Consider the following 21,686-nt stretch of genomic DNA (forward strand, 5'->3'; position numbering starts at 1 on the left):
TTTAGTAATATTTTGACTGTCATCAGTGTATTTCCAAAGCCATAGATAAGTCAATTTTTTTTTGTTATTTTTATATAATGTTATTCATTTCCCAGTTAACAAACACAACTCAAATATAATCGTTTCATTTTTATTTTACGTGAAAATTTATTATCGTAATAATTTTATTTAAATTACACTATTAACACGCAACTACTTGTACTATATTATACTCTATAGTGTATATACATATAATATATCTAACGATTTTTTTGGCTCACTCGTTATAAATTTAAATATTTTCTTTTTTTTCTAAACGTTAAAACCTAACACGAAATTTGTTTGATTTTGATATATACAATACTATATTTTTATGTATTGAAATTATTTTGTCGACTATTAATTTTGTAAAACCTTAAATCATAGGAAATAGTTAGTCTGTATTATTGGGAACATGATCACTTATATTTAATGGTTTTGTTCTCTGTTCATTCAATAATTACATGTGTCTAGTAATCTTTCAGTATATTTATGTTTTTGCATTGATTTTCGGCTCCTGTCTCGGAACATCTACCCACAATAGATGAATTGTTGACCATCACTTTTTTTTTTAAGATAAAGGTCATTATGATCTCCTAAGTTCGTGGGTCGTGATCGATCTATTAACATAAGTAATATATCATGTTACTCTTCACCGTATTGGCGTAGGAGACAAGCATATAAACCAAATCTCGGGATAATATTGATAATAGGATGTATTTCGACGTATTCGAGGTCGTGAAATATAAAGAGAAATAATTTCAGTGAATTTCACAATGCGTTTATTGATTAAAGAGTAATCTTTGTCAAAAAAATCATCTGCAATAATAATTATAAAATGTAGGTATTGGAAACATTATACTCAATGCGTGAAGTAATTTATAATATAACGAGTGTCCAAAAAATATTACTTGCGTGGGTTTGTGACCACTCATCAAAGTATAATAGTATTACACTACGTTTATGTGTAAAGTAAATACATGTCTACAAAGCACGGAATTCGATTTTCTTAAAATTAACATCAGTTAGTAATGAAAATCGCATGAAAACGTAAAAATAAGAATGGAAGGTTCACTCAAGTTTGCAAATTGTATGTGATCAAATGCATAAAAAAAAATATATACATATAATTTGTCCTATTAAAACGTATATTAAATACTTATCTCTACAATACTGTTGACAGTTTTATATATCAGTACTCTGTGTCATTCGTTGGTAGTCAGCAATGACACAACGATACATCTCATGTTAAAATATATTGTCAGATGCTCTGAAAACAGATGTATTGCTGAGCTTATCACCCTTTTGCTAAGATGCATTTGATTTTTGAGATATCGTGTAAAGAATTAGAATTTTTATATAAATATTTGGATATCGTCTGATAAAGTGATCTGTATTGAAATTAAATATGTAATCATATTTTTGACAATACGCTGTATATTATATAAGGTGTAACAAGACTATTTAACAAACTTCCATTACAAATGTTACTATATTTGTTAAATAGCCTTGTTACACTCTGTATATTTATTTTATGAGATAATAATTATTTATCATGCTGATATTGATGTAATATTTATTATATTTTTAACAAAACTGTTCTTTATTACCATTAGTATTTATGTGTATTTAATTTTGAATATTTCACCTTTATTTCGTGTTTTACTTAATTCCTATACAGTATACAGTGGCGTATCTAGACATTTTTTATGGTGGGGACACACATACTGTATGCGTTCATGTATACAAATAAAGAATATAAATATTTAAAAAAAAAATAGCAAATACGGGCAATGAGATGAGCATGACTCCCTTGTCTCTTTTCCACACACTGGATAAGTCACTGAAAGTATATGAATATAGAGTATAACTACAGAAATAATTAATGGATATAATTAACTTACTACCTCAGCTACTATATTTTTGTTTACATATCATATGATAATTATTATTTATGAAGTATATTATATATATATTTTTTAAACTTAATATTAAGTAGAACAATAGTTATAATAGGTATATTTTATTAATTACATTTGTTACGTATTTGTGTTATACCTTAATTAATTATTTAAAAGAATATAATGAAAAGTACTTTATGTTTTTTTTTTTTTAATAAATACAATCAAAAAATTTATGAGTCGAACTTTTTTTATTTCAAATTATAGACGAACAAAATGAAGAAGCAGCTTATAACCAACACAGAGAACTTGATAAAACTACACAAGAACGACCACATCAAGAACTCAAAAAAACTAAACATAAACACAGGTATACATACATTTATATTATTTATTTTACTTTAATTGACATGTTAACAGTAAATAGTATGAATATTATGGTTTAAAGATATTTGTGCACAACATAATTTGATATTTGACTCCATAATTATGCATTTTGAGTAATTTAATAAAAGATATTAGTTTTAGAAACTTGACACGCTGAACAGTGTAAAATCAAATTTTTTATTTTTATTTTTACACCATTGCAAAAATTCTAAAGTTCTTTTAATTTTTCCTTACTGTAGTACAATTAATAACTATATTAAACAATAAAAATAGTAAAAAAATCTAGTTAGCTGTGTTTGGTATTATTATTATTATTATTATTTGTTACGTATTATTGTATATTAAAATAAAAATAATATTTATATCATTCATTTTACAATAAATTTATGGAAATTAAATCAAATTTTACATATTTTCATGGTTTTATCTTGCTATTGACTAACTAAATAAAAAATCGTTCAGTTCAGATCCATAATGTATGATATTACTTACTTATAATATATATTTATTAAAATTACAGCGAAGTTAAGAAAAAACATTTTTTTTTTTATTTATATACACATCATTTTCTTCAATTTTATAATATAATATGTTCAGTTACTTTTTCTTTGTAGACACCATCGTCGTCATCATAGCCGACATAAGAATAATGAACGAGAAATTTTTATACCTAAGGATGATTTACAAATCGATGAAAATTTAGATGAGTTCATTCAAGACGATTTAACAAGTAAGATAATTTAAAAATTGTTTTTGACTTAATCGTTAAAACTATTTTTTTAAAAAAACGACGACTCACCCTGTTAATAGCAACATTTTAACTCAAATAAAAATAATCAACTTTTGAAAACCCTTCAATGTATACTATTGTTATTTATTAGTATTTCATTTATTTTATTATAATAATAATTTATAATTAAAAGTTCCAATTTATTCTCATGAATCTATGTAGTTTAATAATATTTAAAATTGTTTAATAAAAACCAATTATTAATTAGATATTTGACAATAAAAATCTTGGTTTCCGATTTTATTATATCTTACATTTATAAAAAAAAACTTATATAATTTATTATAAGGTACTAAAAAATTAGACGAATTTAATGTTTTATTGTTGTATTAAAAATACGAAGTAATAATGTACCTACAGTCTTGAAAAATTCTCTGAAAATAACACTGAATGTTTTTTTACATTATTGATATTTTTTTTATTCCATGTTTAGTTTCACTGCTTGATGTATTTTATTTGGCATGGTTTAAATGTTATAAACTAGTATAAAATAATATTGACGATCAGAATCTTAGACAAATTACTCGAAGACAAACGCAAGACAGACTCATTCGTAGTATATGGTACAGTGTGGTTTTGTAAAGAATAAACACATAATTAATATTTTAGACATTAACATTTTTATAATAAACATACACTATTTATAGATGTATAGTATTCGTTCGAAATATCGATAAAGTACCTTTTTAATTGTTAATTAAACACCATATTATTATCTTTTCGATGATTTTATTTTCATAAACTACCGGATACTTAATAGTTAATAGACAATAATAATGTTGTACCTAGCTGTTATTTAAAACGCCACTCCCTTTTATCGTATTAATTCATTAATACATTTAAAATTACATAGGTAATTATAGTTATTTTATTATATAGTGACTATGTTTATATTAATAATAAATGTTTGATAACTTGTATTAATCTCTAATTTATTTATTTCATATACTTAAATAATATTGATGACATAACAATGACATTCATGACGTTAATTAATATAATAGTGATTATTTTATGATGTAAGATAACAGATGTATTAATTCGAGTATCATTTTTTTTTTTGTAATATGATAAAATGTAATGGATTTATTTTTATTATTATTCGTAGGTCATAGATACGACTGCAACAAAGAAAAACGGAGATTCAGTAGCAAAAATAAAAGTTCCTTTTTGGTTCCGTATGCTGGAGATATAGAAGGAACTTTAATCGCAGGCTTGCCAATAAATGTGATTAAGAAATACGTAGATCATAGTCCTCATGCGGTACGTTATTATTATTATTATTATTAATATTATGATTATAATATTCAAGTACATTGCTCGTTGAGACACCTTTTGAGATAAAATGAGCGTTGTTTTTATTTATGCGTCGCGCTGTTCACGCGTATATTTTCTCAATGATTGACTTATTTGTACAGGTTTTTGTTCAATTAGACGAATTAAAAGGTACTGGAGAAGAACGAGAATGGAAAGAAACTGCTCGATGGATAAAGTACGAGGAAGATGTACAAGAAGGAACGGACAGATGGGGACGTCCACACGTGGCTTCTTTGAGTTTCCATTCACTGTTGAATGTAAGGAGGTCTTTGGAGTCTGGTGAGTTTGTGAAAACATTTACGTTATCCACCGAGAATTATTGTGAGCTAAAAATAATTAAAATTTTCTCGAAGGCGTGATATTGCTGGACTTGGAAGAAAAAGACCTACCTGGTGTAATATATCGGGTGGTCGAACAAATGGCCATCGAAGAACTTATCAACCAAGAAGACAAAGCTGCGGTAATGAGATTATTGTTGCTCCGACATAAACACGTTCAACAAGACAACGACAAGTTTAGTAGGTTTATTAGACGAAATACATCAAGCTACACAAGTCTTACGGTAATTTGTTTTATTGATTCACCTAATTTTAAAATGGCTTCAGAATATCATTTATTATTTTGATATTTTTTTATTTTCAAGATTTTCTTTTTAATTATTAAAAAATAAATTCAACTATAATATTTTTGAAATATAATGTTCGCTATATGTTATTGATGAATACATATATACATACCATTTTTAAAATATTATGTCGTAAATATTTAAATATCTATTTTGAAAGCCACGGTTATTTTTTATAAGATTTAATAATAGGTATGTTATAATTTTGTTTAAATATTGTTTTTCTGACAGCAATTTGAGGCAGAATTTCTGGCTAAGCGGTCGGCATCACTTACACACAATGTAAATTAAGTCTCTTGGTTGAATATAAAGATATTTTATTATAATAATAATAACGTGCATCATTCGTATTAAATTATTAACAACATTTAGGCATTTTTATTGTTTGTTTTATCGTAGAATTTAATATTTAGTTAAAATCCCTTGATTGACAAGTGTCCACATGCTACAACTATATCTGAATCGCTTTTTTTTTTTTAACTTTTTTCAGGATGAGGCAATAGGCCATCGATTCATAACATATTCACGATATGCTTTTTACTATTAATATAAATATTTATATTATAAATCAATAAATTAGTATCATCAAAATGCGATGCTTTAATTATGTAGTTTACTCATCTTTTTTAGATTTCAAAATATTCAAAACAAATAATCCTTGTAGCTAATAAAGCCTATAGTTTATAATTTAGTTTTATGCGATAGATTTACTATAAAGATACAATAATATTACCGGTTTTTATTTTTAGAATCTGAATGATGACGGAAAGTCGAAGATGAAAAGTACTTTATCAAGTCATGAAATGCATTCAAGTCCTAAATTCGGAGTCATCAATAACAATAACAATCGTTCTTTCCTAGACTTGGACAAAAATCATATTAATATAGACATGAAAGAAGAGACTTATACCTCATCAACCGAAGACATGGTAAAAAGAGCTCAAAAAGAAAGCATTCTTAAGCGAATACCAGTTGGTGCTGAAGCCACTACGGTATTAGTTGGTTCAGTAGATTTCTTAAAAAATAGAACCGCAGCTTTTGTACGTTTAGCTGAGGGCATTGTGATACCCTCATTGACCGAAGTTACAATACCAGTACGATTTATGTTTATACTTTTGGGTCCTCCTGACCCAAAAGATATCGATTATCACGAAGTTGGAAGATCAATGTCAACTTTAATGTCAAATTCTGTGAGTGTTGTTCTCAAATTATAACCAAAAAAAAAAAAAAAATTTTAATTGCGTACCTAACAATATATATGACTTAAAAAATATGTATCAAAACTAGTAAAATTTAATGTTTAGCGAACAAATTAAACAATTTTTATAATAATTGTAGGAATTTCATTGCAAAGCTTACAAAGCGGGGGAACGTAAGGAACTTATCAGTTTACTGAACGAGTTTCTTGACAGCAGTATTGTACTTCCACCGTGCGATTGGGAAAGAGAAGAATTGTTATCTCTAAGAGAGCTCAAAGAAAAAAGTGAACAGATCAAGAGGCGAAAAACACGCGCAGCTTCACAAAAAGGTATATAATATTATTGGTGAATATTTTTTTAGCAACTATTGATATAATAGACCATTGTAGATAAATTCATTAAAAATTAAATAAACAAAAAACGTGTGTGGTCTGTTTTTAGTGGCAACCTTAACTTCAACTTCAAGTGAAAAGAGCGATGATATCAAAGATGATCCTTTGAGGCGTACAAAAAAACCTTGGGGAGGTTTAGTGAAAGACATAAAACGCCGATTACCATATTACAAATCTGACTTCATTCAAGGGTTAAATTTGCAGTGTATAGCGTCTGCGATATTCATATACTTTGCTGCTCTGTCAGCAGCAATCACTTTTGGTGGTCTAATGGGTCAGTAAAATTGTTCAAAAGTTGTTGATTAACAAACTGATTAACTAACCGCCTATTGAGTGGAATATTGTTGTTATTTTTAAATGTAACAATATCTTCATGTAATTTTTCAGCGGACAAAACGAAAAACTTTATCGGAATATCGGAAACGCTAGTTGCCACCTCTGTGTCCGGTGTCATCTTCTCACTGTTTTCCGGACAGCCATTATTGATAGTCGGAACTACTGGACCTTTATTGCTTTTTGATGAGGCATTGTTTACTGTGAGTTTGCGTTTATGGCTGTTCAAAAATGTTTGAATTCTTTTTCTACGTTCAAATCACTCTAACACAATCATGCGTATTTGTTGTGTATTTTGTAGTTTTGCCGCAGCAACGACATCGAATTTTTGCCTATGAGGGTTTATATTGGTATATGGTTAGTAATCATAGCTCTACTTGTTAGTTGCGTCGAAGGCAGTGTTTTGGTCAAAGTATTCACAAGATTTACTGAAGAAATTTTCGCATCACTCATATCATTAATTTATATATGGGAAAGTTTATCAAAATGTTTTCATGTAAGTATATTACAATGATGGTAATTTCTTTGATTTTTTACACTTCAATGAATTCATATAATGTATTTTCAATGGTAAAATATTTATTCTTTTTGAAGGTATTTACCACACATCCACTATTACCGTTGAAAGATTATTGCGAAGAAGACGCATTAGCGCGCATTGAAAACTCTATTTCTTTCTCAAACTCTACTTCTTATAATTCTACATATAAGTGAGTACTTGATTCGTATGCATCTGTTTGTGATTGTCTATATTTTTTATTATTTATAGCCCTATATTACATTATTGTTTCTATCGTTATTACTATTAATAGCCGACCTTCATATGCAAAATAAAATAAATAGATTTATTTTAAATGAAAATATAGTGTTGACTAATGTGCTGTAAAATTTTAAAGTTTTAACCACTAGAATTATTAATAAAAACCAATAAAGCATTTTATTTTTCCACCGTGGAAAATTTTTAATTATATTTAATTACTTAATACAAGTACGGTATGGTTAAATCATAAATATTTTTTTGTTAAAATATGTTTTTTATTTTAATTGCTCTAATATGTTTAAATGTTTATATATTTAAACAATTATATCACTATAATTATTCGCTGATTAGTTGTATAAGTTGTCAATAAAATCATAATCAAAAATGTAATCGAATCTATATGCATTTTAGCGACACTGAGTTGTATAAACCCATAGATCACCAGCCTTTGATCACAAAGCAGCCAAATACTGCACTACTATGCACTATACTAGCGCTGGGAACATTTTTTGTTGCATATTACCTTCGGCATTTCAGAAATAGCAAATTTCTTGGAAGAAATGTGAGTGAATTTTATTTTAAATATTTTTATAATTATTCGTATAGATTATAATATTGATGAACTCCGTCCTTTTTTCTATAATATTATATTTCTTTAGTTGATAAATTAATTATTATTTCATTTTATATCTTTTATGGATCATACGGATCAAATCGTTTTGTAAACACAATAATTTAACTCATCAAACTAATTACCAAATCAATAATTGAAATCATTATTATTATTTAACTATAATTTTTTTTTCATTATTTAATGAAACAAAATTAAGTATAGGAGGTATGAAATGCTCATATGCATTTCAGTGTGAGTGACATTAATGCCTCTTTATACTCCTCCGAGGCTCGGGAGTCGGCATCTGCGCAATAAATTATTTATATATTGGTACGTTAATCATTTCAGATCCGAAGAGCATTAGGTGATTTTGGTGTGCCTATAGCTATCATATCAATGGTAGCCGCCGATTATTTCAATCCTACTACTTACACTGAAAAACTCAAAGTTCCCGAGGGTTTGACACCATCGGACCCGGCAGCACGTGGATGGTTCATATCACCAAGTGGGATTAAGAGTCCAGTCGAGCCCTGGGTGCCCTTTGTTGCCATTGTGCCGGCAATACTCGTTTACATTCTCATGTTCATGGAAACTCACATCAGCGAGTACGTATCCAGTATCCATAAAAACTTGGACAAGCATGCTAGTGCCTAAATATAACTATAAAAATATAACTGACCGCTCTATCGGTTTTCATCAGGTTAATTATCGCCAAAAAAGAACGCAAACTTCAAAAAGGCAGCGGCTTTCATTTGGATATCGTACTAGTAAATTTTATCAATCTGATGTGTGGCGTGATTGGAGCCCCATGGATGAGCGCCGCGACTGTCAGATCCGTTGCTCACGTATCATCACTAACAGTGATGAGCCGGACTCACGCCCCTGGTCAAAAGCCTCATATCATCGAAGTAAAAGGTACGTGCAAAAATCTATATCACAAACGAATGAAATTTAAGATAATTTTGCAATTTGTTTTCCGTGTATTTTTTTATGTGCCGAGTAAAGTAACGACCTAACTCGTGAAGTTTGAATATAAAAACCTCACCCAGATTTGCTTTACTAAAATATCGTTCTTTACTTATTAATAGTCAATAGAAGTTATAATGTAGTTTTAATATTATACCTACGTATATAGTATATCAAAGTATAACAAGAAAAACACATTTTTGGGTTGGTTGTCTTTTTTGTTTTAAACTGATGCAAATTATAAAATATTATGTACGGCATTTACTCAAAATGATGAACATTTTAATTATGTAACGTCATCCATAAACCATAAGCGATTGTAAATATTATTGTATAACTTGCAGCTTTTATGTATTATTTAATATCTTATTTTATTTATTTTTAATTTCTTCTTTTTATTATTATTATTACTAGAGCAAAGAGTTAGTTCTCTATTAGTGTCTATAATGGTTGGTTGTTCAGTGGTCATGTCTCCTTTATTACGATTGATACCGATGGCTGTACTTTTTGGCGTATTTCTTTACATGGGAATATCGTCTATCGATGGCATACAGTTTTTCGAACGTCTCAAATTGGTTTTCATGCCAGTGAAACATCATTCAGAAGCACCATACGTTCGCCATGTAAGTTATTAATATATTACATTTTTAATTTTAACCAAAACCATATTGCTATTAAAAATATAAATTTTAACCTAAATATTTATTTTTAACTGAATAATTTAATTTAATAATTGTCATTTGTTAACATAAAAACACATTCAAAGAATTGATATAAATAAATTATTCTTTATAAACGCCTTATAAATTATAATTGTGTACCTAAAGTTAAAAAATCCAAATTCGTGCATCGGTAATAATAGTAATACATTATTTTTACTAATTTGGTCTCGATTCTTTATCAAAATTATATTAATTATTAATACATTTTCATATCGAATTTCGCTTTTTAGGTTCAAACGTACAAAATGCACCTATTCACTGGAATTCAACTCGTATGTTTGTGTATTCTATGGAGCGTTAAGTCGTCATCATTTTCTTTATTGTTTCCGTTTTTCTTGATCATGATGATTCCTGTGCGGTCTCAACTATGTAATAAACTATTTACTGCAAAAGAATTACGAGCAGTAAGTGTCCAGAGATTGATAATTCAATTCTTTTTGCAAATATTATAATACTTTATTGTTGTTTTTCTTCAACTACAGCTAGACAGCAATGAGCCAACAAACATGACTAATGACGAAGATGAACCCGACTTCTATGCTGAATCTCGACTTCCGGGATAATTATATTTTGTTGACTGTTATAATACAATTTTCTCCTTTTTTTTTTTTACTCGGTGTTTTGTTTATTTTTATTTTGAGAAAATTAATTTACTTTCGACTTCTTACCTAATATGGTTTTGAAAAATAGTGCACGTTTTTGACTTTAGGCTTACAACTGAAACTGACATAAATTGGATAACAATTTTACATCTGTGCGATCTTTCTTACAATTTCACTATTTATCCATCGATCGTTTACTGTAATTGATTTATTTATATAATATGATACACATGTATACACTAAATTATTTATGAATATTTTCAAAATCGCTTAAAAATAATTTAATTCAATTATATCGATCTTATTAGGATATATTAAATTATATATTAATTTATCATGATAATAATTAATTGTTATTTCTTTTATAATAAATTAGGAGATTTTTGTATAAAAATAATTTGTATTAATCTAACATACATATACATAACTACTTATTAATTATTACTCTAACTGGCCCATAGTAAATTCTGAAAAATCAGCTGTTAAGTGCTTTAAGTCTTCTCTATCTATTGCTTAAGTCAATAGATTTGCTCATTTTGTTGCCAAAAGTTTATTTTCCATACATTCCAGCTAACAGCAATCAATTATGTTATCTTTGCTATGTGTATCGATAATATTGTCGATCATAGAATAAACGTTTTGTCACTGCTATTATACTCGTAATATTTATTCACTTATTATTTTATGTCAAATGAATAGATATATAACACATGGATCTGAAATATTGTACAATAATACTATTGCTGAGTCCTATTATTTTTGTATTTGTGGTGCAATATTATTAAGCTTTAATTGAGTTTATGTAGTTTAAATAAATTTTATGAGTATTAATAATAGTAATAGACGATGTATTCTTTTAAATGTGTTATTAATCGTTGAATTGTATTATTATTAATTAATGTTATTATATTTAAATTATTATATGCATATTTATATGCAAATACCTACTTATGTATTAAGTTTAAAGAATTTTCAGTATTTTTTTTTCATTATGATACTTTTAGACTAAAATAAAACGTTTGCAGGTTAATATACGTACGGTACCTAAATGTTGTTTATTTTTAATTGGATTGTTGAAGATTTTTTCAATATATATTTGTTATTAAAATTTTAGTTTTGTAAATTAAAATATGAATGGATAAAATGTTTGTTACTTATTGGCGATTGTATTATAAATATCTTATTTTTATAGTAATTAAATCTTAATGAAAACTTGTGTTTTAATCCAATAAAATTGTATAAAATGTTAAATTTCTATTGCTTACAAATAATAGATGGTAACCCACATATCTATACTATTTAGCTTAATATACACCATTTATTAAATGTACATTGATTGTGAGCTCTAATTCTGCTATTACTGGCAACTTGTTAAATTTGTTTAGTCTTATATTTAATATATTATGATATAGGTACCATAATTTATGGTTAACTGACATTTAATTTAAGTATAATGCATAATATTATTATTTTTTGTGTATCATTAATATTTAGATGTGTCAAAAGTCAAAATTTTAAAATATCAAGATTGGTAACTAATTCGTAATAAAAGATTTCCATACACATTTAGATAAAACCATTATATTATTAAAGAAAATAAAGCAATATTAAAATAAATATATAATATATAATAAATTACATTTTTGTAAAGTAATTTTTGTAAGTTTATGTGGAATTTCTTAGTACAATAGATACACCTACTCAATTGTTAATGTAAAATTAATAATCGTCCACCACTATCGGAGAGAAAAAATCTTTAGTATTATTAAAAAATTTAAATAAAAAGTACCTACTTGTCAAATTTTTTTTGTATAACCTAATAAATAAATAAAATATAATCCCTCCTACCTAATTGAAAATTTCTTTTTATACTACACAGGGCCCCCACATAAAATCTTGGGTTTCTGTATTAAATGTTTCAAATGTTTGTCCGGGCCCTTTATAAAACTCTACAAATTAATTTCAATGGGACCACGGGCCCCTGTACTCGAGGTCCGTCAGTGCCCCCTTGTGGGGGCCCTGATGCTACATTGCCACTGACTTAAGACTTAATATAGTCTTAAATATAGACTTAAATAGGTCGCAACATATTGTATTTTTATTCTTCTTTGTCGTTATCATATCAATATTTTATTGATCTTGTTTATTATTAAATATTATATATAACTGTTATATTTCTAATTAATCAAAAATATGATATTTTTAAGCCTTCTATACTATGATACATTTATAAGACTAGCTTTTCCAATTTTAATTCTATAAAAACCTTATATAAGAAGTATTGACATCATTTCTAAGATTTGATCCAACGTTTTTGTTAATGTTATATTAATTTCAGACTTAGTTATGTTTAATAAAACATCTAATATAGATATAAACATATTTACTTGTATTTATCAAAGATGGAAATTCATATTTTGAAATGTGTGTCAATTAAATTCAAGAAGATATGTCAAGCTAACTTCAGATTTTTTCAGAATTAAAAATTGGAACGGCCCAAGTTTCACAATTTTTCTTTAAAAGAAAAAGTATACTGCCATATTTTCATTACATTGACATTTTTATGCATGTGTGAGTAATAATACAAATCTCAATTACAGTGTGTAGCACACAAGCACTAATAATAATTTATTTTGCACAAAATTATAATAATGCCTATCGAATATATTGACAATTTACATTCACGACTTTCCTTAGAAAATGACAGACTAGAATCATATAATAAAAAATATTATACATTACATATTCTGTTGTTTGAAGCACATTATAATCTATAGTCCAAAATCTAAAAATAAATATCTGAACTTATTTTAAGTAGGTACCTAAATATAATTTACTACTTATACGCTTTCGCAATTATTACTAAATCAAAACGTATTTCATTTTTTATTTCATTGACTTGATAGATATGTTGGTTCATGCACAAAAACGTTTTAAATACCTTGTCAAAAATATATTTTTATTATTACTTGTACAATGCTATTTAGTATTCAATAAAATTTACTTACTTGTAATGTATAATTTATGTCATTTATTTTTATGTATTTGTAACACCAAACAGTGTATCTACAATCTATTTATAAATTATAATGATAATTAATACAAATTTTATTTTATTAAATTAAAGACGATTGTTTTTAAGGAAATGTAAAAATCTACTTAATCAAATTATATTAAATGATAATGATAATAATATTAGTGGTATACTTACCTACAAAAGTAAACTTTTGTTTATATTGTATACTTACAAATTATTCTTTTACTAATATAAAATAATTATATTCTTAGTAAGTATATTGTTATGTTAATAATTGAAAGAAATTTTAACTGAATAAATATCTAAAATGTAAGTGTGTTTATTTCATTCTACTCGAAGATTTAAGTAAACGAATTAGCTAGATGTTAAATAAATATTGAGTAATGACGTAGGTAGTTTTTAACATTTTTATAAATTTATAACAATTCTAAATACTAATAATCAATTTTATATTCAAGTAGAACATACTCTAAAATACCTACCTATAGAAAACTTAGATAATTATATAAAATAAAAATAATATAATATTAATAATATTGTATAGATATTTCACGAAATTTGTTATCTGTAGATTTGAAGTATGTCGCACTTTAAAAGCTAAAATCAAACAACGGTACATTTACTAAACAATGTAGAATATTTTATATAATTAATAGGTTACCTATGTAGATACCTATTAATTAAACGAATTCATAATCATAATATATAGGTAGGTTGGTAGGTACATACCTGTACGGGCTATACGTCCTATACTTTAGCTAATACTTAATATTAATAATTATATTATAATTTCGAGATTAATAAATTGTAGGTAATTAATAAACTCAATTAATCAAAATTTACTATAAATGACCTTAGTGGTGGATCTATGATTTTTTGTTTCATATCAATTATGTAAACACTAAACACTATTTAGGATTTGATATTAAGCCTTAAGAACTAATAGAAACTAATACCTAAACTATAAAGTCATACTAGTATAACTAGTATATAACTATATACATAGTATGACTTGGTCGATTTATATGTAACATGATATAATATATCATATTTAAATTAAAATATAATCGAATGTAAACAAGTGCCTATATATATTATGTTGTATTCCATAGTACAATTAATTTAAATATTAATTTTTTTAGTGCTTACATAATTTATGTATAGGTTAGGCGAGGTTACCTAGGTTATGGAAACCAGCTTCTAATATCTAATTAGACCATAGCTAATGTGTAAGTAGGTAGGTTTGTAGACAAGTGGATATTATAGGCACTTATTACCTATTAAGATATAATATCATAATAATCATGAAAACTATTTAGAACGTTTACACAAAATCAATGGCGAAGCGTCATAGAAGACAATGAGACAACGTCTATTCACTTAGAAATTAGAACACAGGACAAATAACTTTGTTTTATAAAATATTCACAAATTTTAACGTCATTTATATTATAAAAATGATATATGTTTTAATATTTGATAAAATTGGTTTTTCGTTGTACAGTTATAGTCTTTAAGAATTATTAAAATAGATTAGATGCGCGCGATACGGCCGTGCAGGTCTTCCAAATATATTACATCAAAGATGCAACGTCTCCCAAGTATGGTCGCGTGGATAGGGGGGGGGGATTTTAATGTAAGTGGGGTTTACTATCTTCGCTGTGAGACACGTCTCGCTATTCGGATTTCTTCAGTTATCGACATCGCCATTCCGTGTAACCGTCCCCTGTAAATCGCTATTACTGATAGCCGATAGGTACCTATGTGTTTCTTAATATTGTTGTTTTTACATTGTAGTTTGTCCTCGTGGCTGATGATTTAATTTATGTCATTTTGAACGATGGAATTATTAATTACTCATACGAAAAAAAATGTATTATCAAATAGGTAAAATAAAAAGGGAGAAATCCAAGCGTATTAGTGTAATTTTGTTCAATGTCTCCCCAACTATAAACTTAAGCTTCGCCACTGCACAAAATGTTGGTATGAATTTTGTTTAGTGATCACATAGTTTTTCAAATTTGTTTTCAGTAAATATATATACTTTTTACGCAGATAATAATAGGTAATTAGAACGACCTGATGGAGTGAGCGGACTTAGTTTCGACTTTCGAAGTCGTTACATTTTCAATTTTATCTGGATTTGTTCCTAAATGTAATTTATTTTATATTGTTGTAAACGGTGGACAATCAATAAAATACCTATTGTAAGCCACGGAAGTAGTTCAAAGGTATTTGAATCGTGAAAACACAAATAACTTGAGTTCTAAAAATTAAACATACAGAAAATTAGTACATTTTGTATTTAAAATAATACATTATAAGGTAGGTACTAGGTACCTACAATTACATAACAAATCCGTGTAAATACAATCTAATTCGCATTCGCGATGATTATTCAAACATGATTTTTCCAATCAATATTGTAAACACGTGTAGGCAATCCATATTATAATTTATTATTTATAGCGGTATAAATTATGTACTTAATATTATTTTTATTTTTTATACACAATCAACGGATTTATCTGTATTTTGTAGTCATTTTGTTTTAAATATGTTCGTCTTGTCTCGGTTAATAATTATAGCCTATTATAAGTTAATATTTTAACACGTGTATATTCATGCATGTATAATATAGGTGTCAACAATAATGAAAGGAAAATAATTACAGTTAATTATTATTTATAGTTCAACATGTTAATATTTATTGTTTAACATGTGTTCTATGTACATTTTTAAATTGACACAGAGATTTAAAAATAAAAAAAAACAATTACTTAGGTAGAATTTTTATTTGGTTAATAAATTAAAATTTAACTTAAATTAACTAGATAATTTATAGCGCTGTTTATAGGTACAACCATTACTTTGGAAAAAAACGATAATAAATTTAAAAACAAATTGATTTTTCCATCTTATTTTCCCTTACAAGTCTCAAAAAGAGTCGCAGCCAATGGTATAATAAATAATAATAATATTATACTATATTTTATAAAAGTAATTACATTTTTTTTAAAACCGTATAGAAATATTGTAAATTTTGTAATATCTATATGTTTGGTGTATTTCGTATAGTCTCGACTTTCAATAATATTATAATAAAAGATTCAAAAATTTATATTGTCAGCATTAAGAATAAATTTCACTCCTGCTTCTATCGTCATTTAACCACGGAAATGGTGTAACGTCATTAGGTATATTATTTAGTTTTAGTTAAGGCTGTGAGATATACCATTACCTATGGTGCCTGTAACTATGGACTGTACACGCGTCAACAAATGTATGAAAATGATGTTTTTTTTTTAAATGATTTACATGATTTTAATTATATTTGGTGACAAAATATATGGTAAGTACCTAAAGAACCTATAAAAATGTATGATAAATATGTATGTGTATATGTAAAATGTAAGCGCAGTGATGTAGTCCTAAAAATTTTTATGGGTACACGCCTGAATCATTGTAAAAAAAATGTGGGGGGCTATGCCCTAATTAGTACTCGTCCATGTTATCTACCAGTAACTATCACATATTTGATAGACAAAACCAACATTTTCATTTATAAATACCATGCTAATCCATCAGTCAACATAAAATTATGGTAGACAAAATACTCGGGTTAGATAGCGTACTGAACAAGTATCCACTATTTTGTTTATTTATCAGTTGTCTATAATATAATATACAGTAATACCTAATACAGTATGATATATAAATATCAAAATTTAATAAGTTTACATATTATTTGCTGGGTAACGTAAACGTTAATACATCTTATTCATGCTCCGTACCACGATTTTCGTTAAGAGTACACGCATAATTATAAAATTAGGAGGTGGGTACACGCCGTGTACCCTCCACTACACCACTGGATGTAAAAATAATGTGAGTACTTCTTTATAGGTACTTGTATAATGTATTTATATATAGGAAGACCAATTACGTATCAAAAATAAGTTTATACAAAAATAAACAAAATCGATTTAGTTGAATTTTGGATTTGCGTAAAAATCCTCGTTTTTCTTTAATTTTTTTTTTTGATAATAAAATTTTTCACGTTTGACCCCTCCATTCACCAAACTAACATATATATCTAAGTCTACCTTTATTTTGTTGACAAAAACATACTTCATTGTAAAATCAATATGTTCTAAGCGGAATGGCGAATGTATTGATTTTACAGTGATGTGTTAATTTATTCAATTTTCTAATACCTGTAGTTGCAGAGTTGGATTAATGAAATTAGTAGGCTAATTTATTTTTGGGAGCTCTAATTTTACAAAAAAAAAAGCATTTTTATGATAATATGTCAATGTTATTAGTTAAATAAGAAAAACATTTTTCCTTCGACAGAAAATTTACATTACATAGTTGATTTATTAAAAAATACAATTTAATTAACTATTAAAATATAAAATTTATGGTAATAATACAAAAATACAAACAAATGATTATTTAAAATAATTTTTCAAGATTTATTAAATGTAAAAGTATCTAAAACATAATAAAATGAGAGTTTTTTTTTTACATATTCTATCATTTTTATTTAATATAATTGTTAATGTGTTTTAATTTTCGTTTTTCTGCTCCAAAAAGATACTTTCTTGAAGACATTGAATTTTTCAAAATTATATTTTAAAATTATTAAATAAATGAATGAAATTTTGAAATAAATTTATAACACAACGGAACTGTTATGTTACTTAAATGAATAAAAACTAAATGCACCTAAATATGTAAAAATATGTTACAATGTGTATACAACAGAAAACCAAGATAACTAACATGATACCAAAGCTATTAAACGATTGTAATTTTAAGTTTATTTTCCATGTAATTAAAAATTAAAAATTTTGAAGCTATAAAATAAAATGAAATAAGACAGTAGGTATATTGGCATGTTGTATGTACCTATAAAATTCAATAACATGGTTGTCACAGATAATTATTTTAAATTATTAATATGAATGTATCTTTAAATAAATATTGTTATAATATTTTTTTTTTAATTGTATATATATATATATATCTAAAAATTGTAGAAAACCTGCAAGTCTATAATATTTTTTGGGGAAGACTGCAGGGCTTTATCCTGCTTAGACCTTCCCCACTTAACCCGGCTATGCCTAATTGATAATTTATTATTATTAATAATTATTTTTTTACAATTTATAAAACAAAATAGTATTTATTGGTATTGTAATGGGCTACCGAATTGCAACCAATCAATCACTCAGAATAATATACACAATTAGGAAATATGTTGTTTCATAATAACTACAAATCCTTGGACTCACCGTTTCGATTTACGAATACATTATAGCAATCATTAGTATTATAGTGTTGTGATGTACCATGTACGAATAAACGGATTTGACCTATCCAACGTATATGATGATAAGGCATTGTTATCATACGAGTTCACACAAATTAATCTACAGAAACAAAAACTTTTGAAAAACGTAACAATGAGGCTATGACCAAGTTACAGACTTCAGAATTAGGAAGAGAAACAAGGACACCACACCGCCACATAATATAAGGAAGTCCCCAGCACAACATAGTCAGATGTACCGGAGCCGTTGAGTGGAAAGCACCTTCACGTCACACCCTAATACTTTATCACATGATCCTATAGTCCTGTATCGGCTGTATCTATACTTAAATTAAACTTATAAACAATCATTTTAAAAGTACCATCGAATTTAATCTTATATTTCGAAGCAACGGAAAATAGGCATAGTACTGTTTTTAGTTAGAATATCATAAGCATATTGCGAATAGGAATAATAAAATTATATTTCTACTTCGATTAATTATTTTTAATTTATCAATTGACTTATTTAACTCTTGAATTTAAAGATTACCTATACTGCGTTCATTACTCAACGATTAAGTGATGTTATCACTCATCTGCAGTAGTTGTTTTTAAAGTATAGAATGTAAAGATGTTTGTTCTTTTACTACGCTGTATATTGTATAAGCCTGTACATACTGTGTATTATTTCATAGTACATAATATTAAACATATTTTATTAATATATTAAACATACTACATACGCAAATACATGAACAAAATCAACTCACAAAATTTGTGTAATATACCGAACAATCGAACATTGTATATAAATGTATTATATTTATACATTACCTATTTAGTATATAATAATATAATATATATGCACTTAGATAGTTAGAAAGATATACATATAACCTATACGTTCTACGTATTATTTATAAGGAATGTTAATTTAAAGATGTCAAATATTATTCAATTATAATATAATGTCATTAAATATAATTTTACACGATTCTACATTATGGCATTTATAATTTACAACAATTCATACAAAAAAATGTTTAGAGGTAAGTACCTACACCTATATTAAACTATTTTTTCGCTATCTACTCATTAATAACTATAAAAAATAATGTAGGTCAAAATATCCAAACCAAAATATTCAAGGACAAAATATCTAAATTCAAAAATAAACACAAACATTTTAAAACCTCTATAAACTCAAATAATATAACTATATTTTCTAATAAAAATTAGTTCAAATATAAAATTATAAAATTGCAAGCATACAATTTTTTTTAAATAAAAAGATATACCTACACAAATTTTTTGAGTTAATTTTGTTCATGTATTTGTATGTTTGATACTTTTGTATTCTCCTGAGCCAAAAATCTTTCATTCTCCCTTCAATCCACCTCTAAGTTGAGCTTTTAAATTCTGTTGAAAGTTATAATAATGAAAATAATAAAATATGCGGTATGAAAATGCAGCAGACGAAACTAAAGTCGCATAGTGTGAACTGCAAGATAACATAATGGTACCACAGATAAAAAATAAAATAAAAGACAAATTAAAAGATCTTTGCGAGGAATATTATGATAGCAGTGGGAATATTTAAAAAGTTTTAAATGTTATTGCTAATTTTATTAGTAAATAATTTACATAACTTATTATATTATCACATTTTATAAAAATAAAATGTTCTATTTATAGAAACATTTTTAGAAATTTTTAGAAAATAGTGTGTACTAATTAATGTCATTGCATTATTTTATATTATTTTACTACACAACTAATGTTTGTGAAACATATTTTGTGATGTTATTGCTAATTGCTTTTAATGTAATTTATTTTACTATTAGTAATACAGTGTATCTAGGTTGAATTAATTTTACGAAGTAATTTTATTAGAAAATAAAGTGCTTACAAATTTGAATATTTTATCCGTGAATAATTTGACCGATTACCAATAAAAAAAATAACAATCATCAATTTTTGTTTAGTTTATGCATAAACTATCCGTGGATATTTTAAAATCCTGCAGTTCGTAGGTTCTATTAATTTCCCAATTGACTTGCAAGATGTAATAAGAATTTATGAATTCCAATAAGTAAACTTCATTATACAATATTACAATCGAACTTAATAGTTTATATTATATTTACACGAATTAAGCGGTATTAATTGTATAGTTATATGAATTATGCAGTATTAATTTTTTAATTACACGTGCGTAACACTGATGACAGTGTTCTAACAATAATAATTACGTTGAAATAAAGATTGTGTGAGTCACTAGATGAAGCGTCACCAAGTAGTTATATATAAATGCACATTTATTATTTATATAATACATATTATACGATTCTAATTTCTAGGTATTTTAAAATAATATACATTATACACTATATATTACAATATTAGATATGTACTTTAGTTAGAATAGTAGATAAAAAATTTCATTCGTCTCAATGATTGGTATGGTGTACTCCTGTGTACCTACCCTCCACTACACCACTGGTTGTCTCATTGTCTCCTATGACGCTTCGCCACTGCTATATCTTATTAATCAAGGTAAATTATATTATGTATATCTAGGTAACATATATGTTTAAATACAAAACTATTAACTATACAAGATCTGATGGGTATACCATCGTAGCGTTGGATATTTTATGAAAATACATTAAAAATTATTTTAATGTAATTATTTAAAAACAAA

General features: G+C 26.3%; 1 protein-coding gene across 3 annotated transcripts in view; it reads left to right on the forward strand.

Annotated features, from left to right (window-relative positions):
* The window catches only part of LOC113550701 (band 3 anion transport protein-like), a 49,227-nt gene extending 38,299 nt beyond the window's left edge, over window positions 1-10,928 (forward strand). For 2 of the 3 annotated variants that reach the window (XM_026952702.1, XM_026952701.1), the window contains 18 exons: window positions 2,187-2,289; window positions 2,921-3,036; window positions 4,205-4,359; window positions 4,515-4,692; window positions 4,767-4,975; window positions 5,270-5,320; window positions 5,788-6,228; window positions 6,377-6,566; window positions 6,679-6,903; window positions 7,017-7,165; window positions 7,264-7,458; window positions 7,557-7,672; window positions 8,134-8,284; window positions 8,684-8,940; window positions 9,036-9,250; window positions 9,716-9,924; window positions 10,254-10,427; window positions 10,506-10,928. In XM_026952702.1, the coding sequence (XP_026808503.1) occupies window positions 2,187-2,289; window positions 2,921-3,036; window positions 4,205-4,359; window positions 4,515-4,692; window positions 4,767-4,975; window positions 5,270-5,320; window positions 5,788-6,228; window positions 6,377-6,566; window positions 6,679-6,903; window positions 7,017-7,165; window positions 7,264-7,458; window positions 7,557-7,672; window positions 8,134-8,284; window positions 8,684-8,940; window positions 9,036-9,250; window positions 9,716-9,924; window positions 10,254-10,427; window positions 10,506-10,586 (3,215 nt within the window). In that variant the 3' untranslated portion in view covers window positions 10,587-10,928. The remainder of the gene's footprint in view (window positions 1-2,186; window positions 2,290-2,920; window positions 3,037-4,204; window positions 4,360-4,514; window positions 4,693-4,766; window positions 4,976-5,269; window positions 5,321-5,787; window positions 6,229-6,376; window positions 6,567-6,678; window positions 6,904-7,016; window positions 7,166-7,263; window positions 7,459-7,556; window positions 7,673-8,133; window positions 8,285-8,683; window positions 8,941-9,035; window positions 9,251-9,715; window positions 9,925-10,253; window positions 10,428-10,505) is intronic. The other variant, XM_026952703.1, reaches the window with a different exon arrangement.
* The last annotated feature ends 10,758 nt before the right edge of the window (window positions 10,929-21,686 follow it).

This window comes from Rhopalosiphum maidis, chromosome 4 (assembly GCF_003676215.2).
Source record: "Rhopalosiphum maidis isolate BTI-1 chromosome 4, ASM367621v3, whole genome shotgun sequence".
Lineage (NCBI taxonomy): Eukaryota > Metazoa > Arthropoda > Insecta > Hemiptera > Aphididae > Rhopalosiphum > Rhopalosiphum maidis.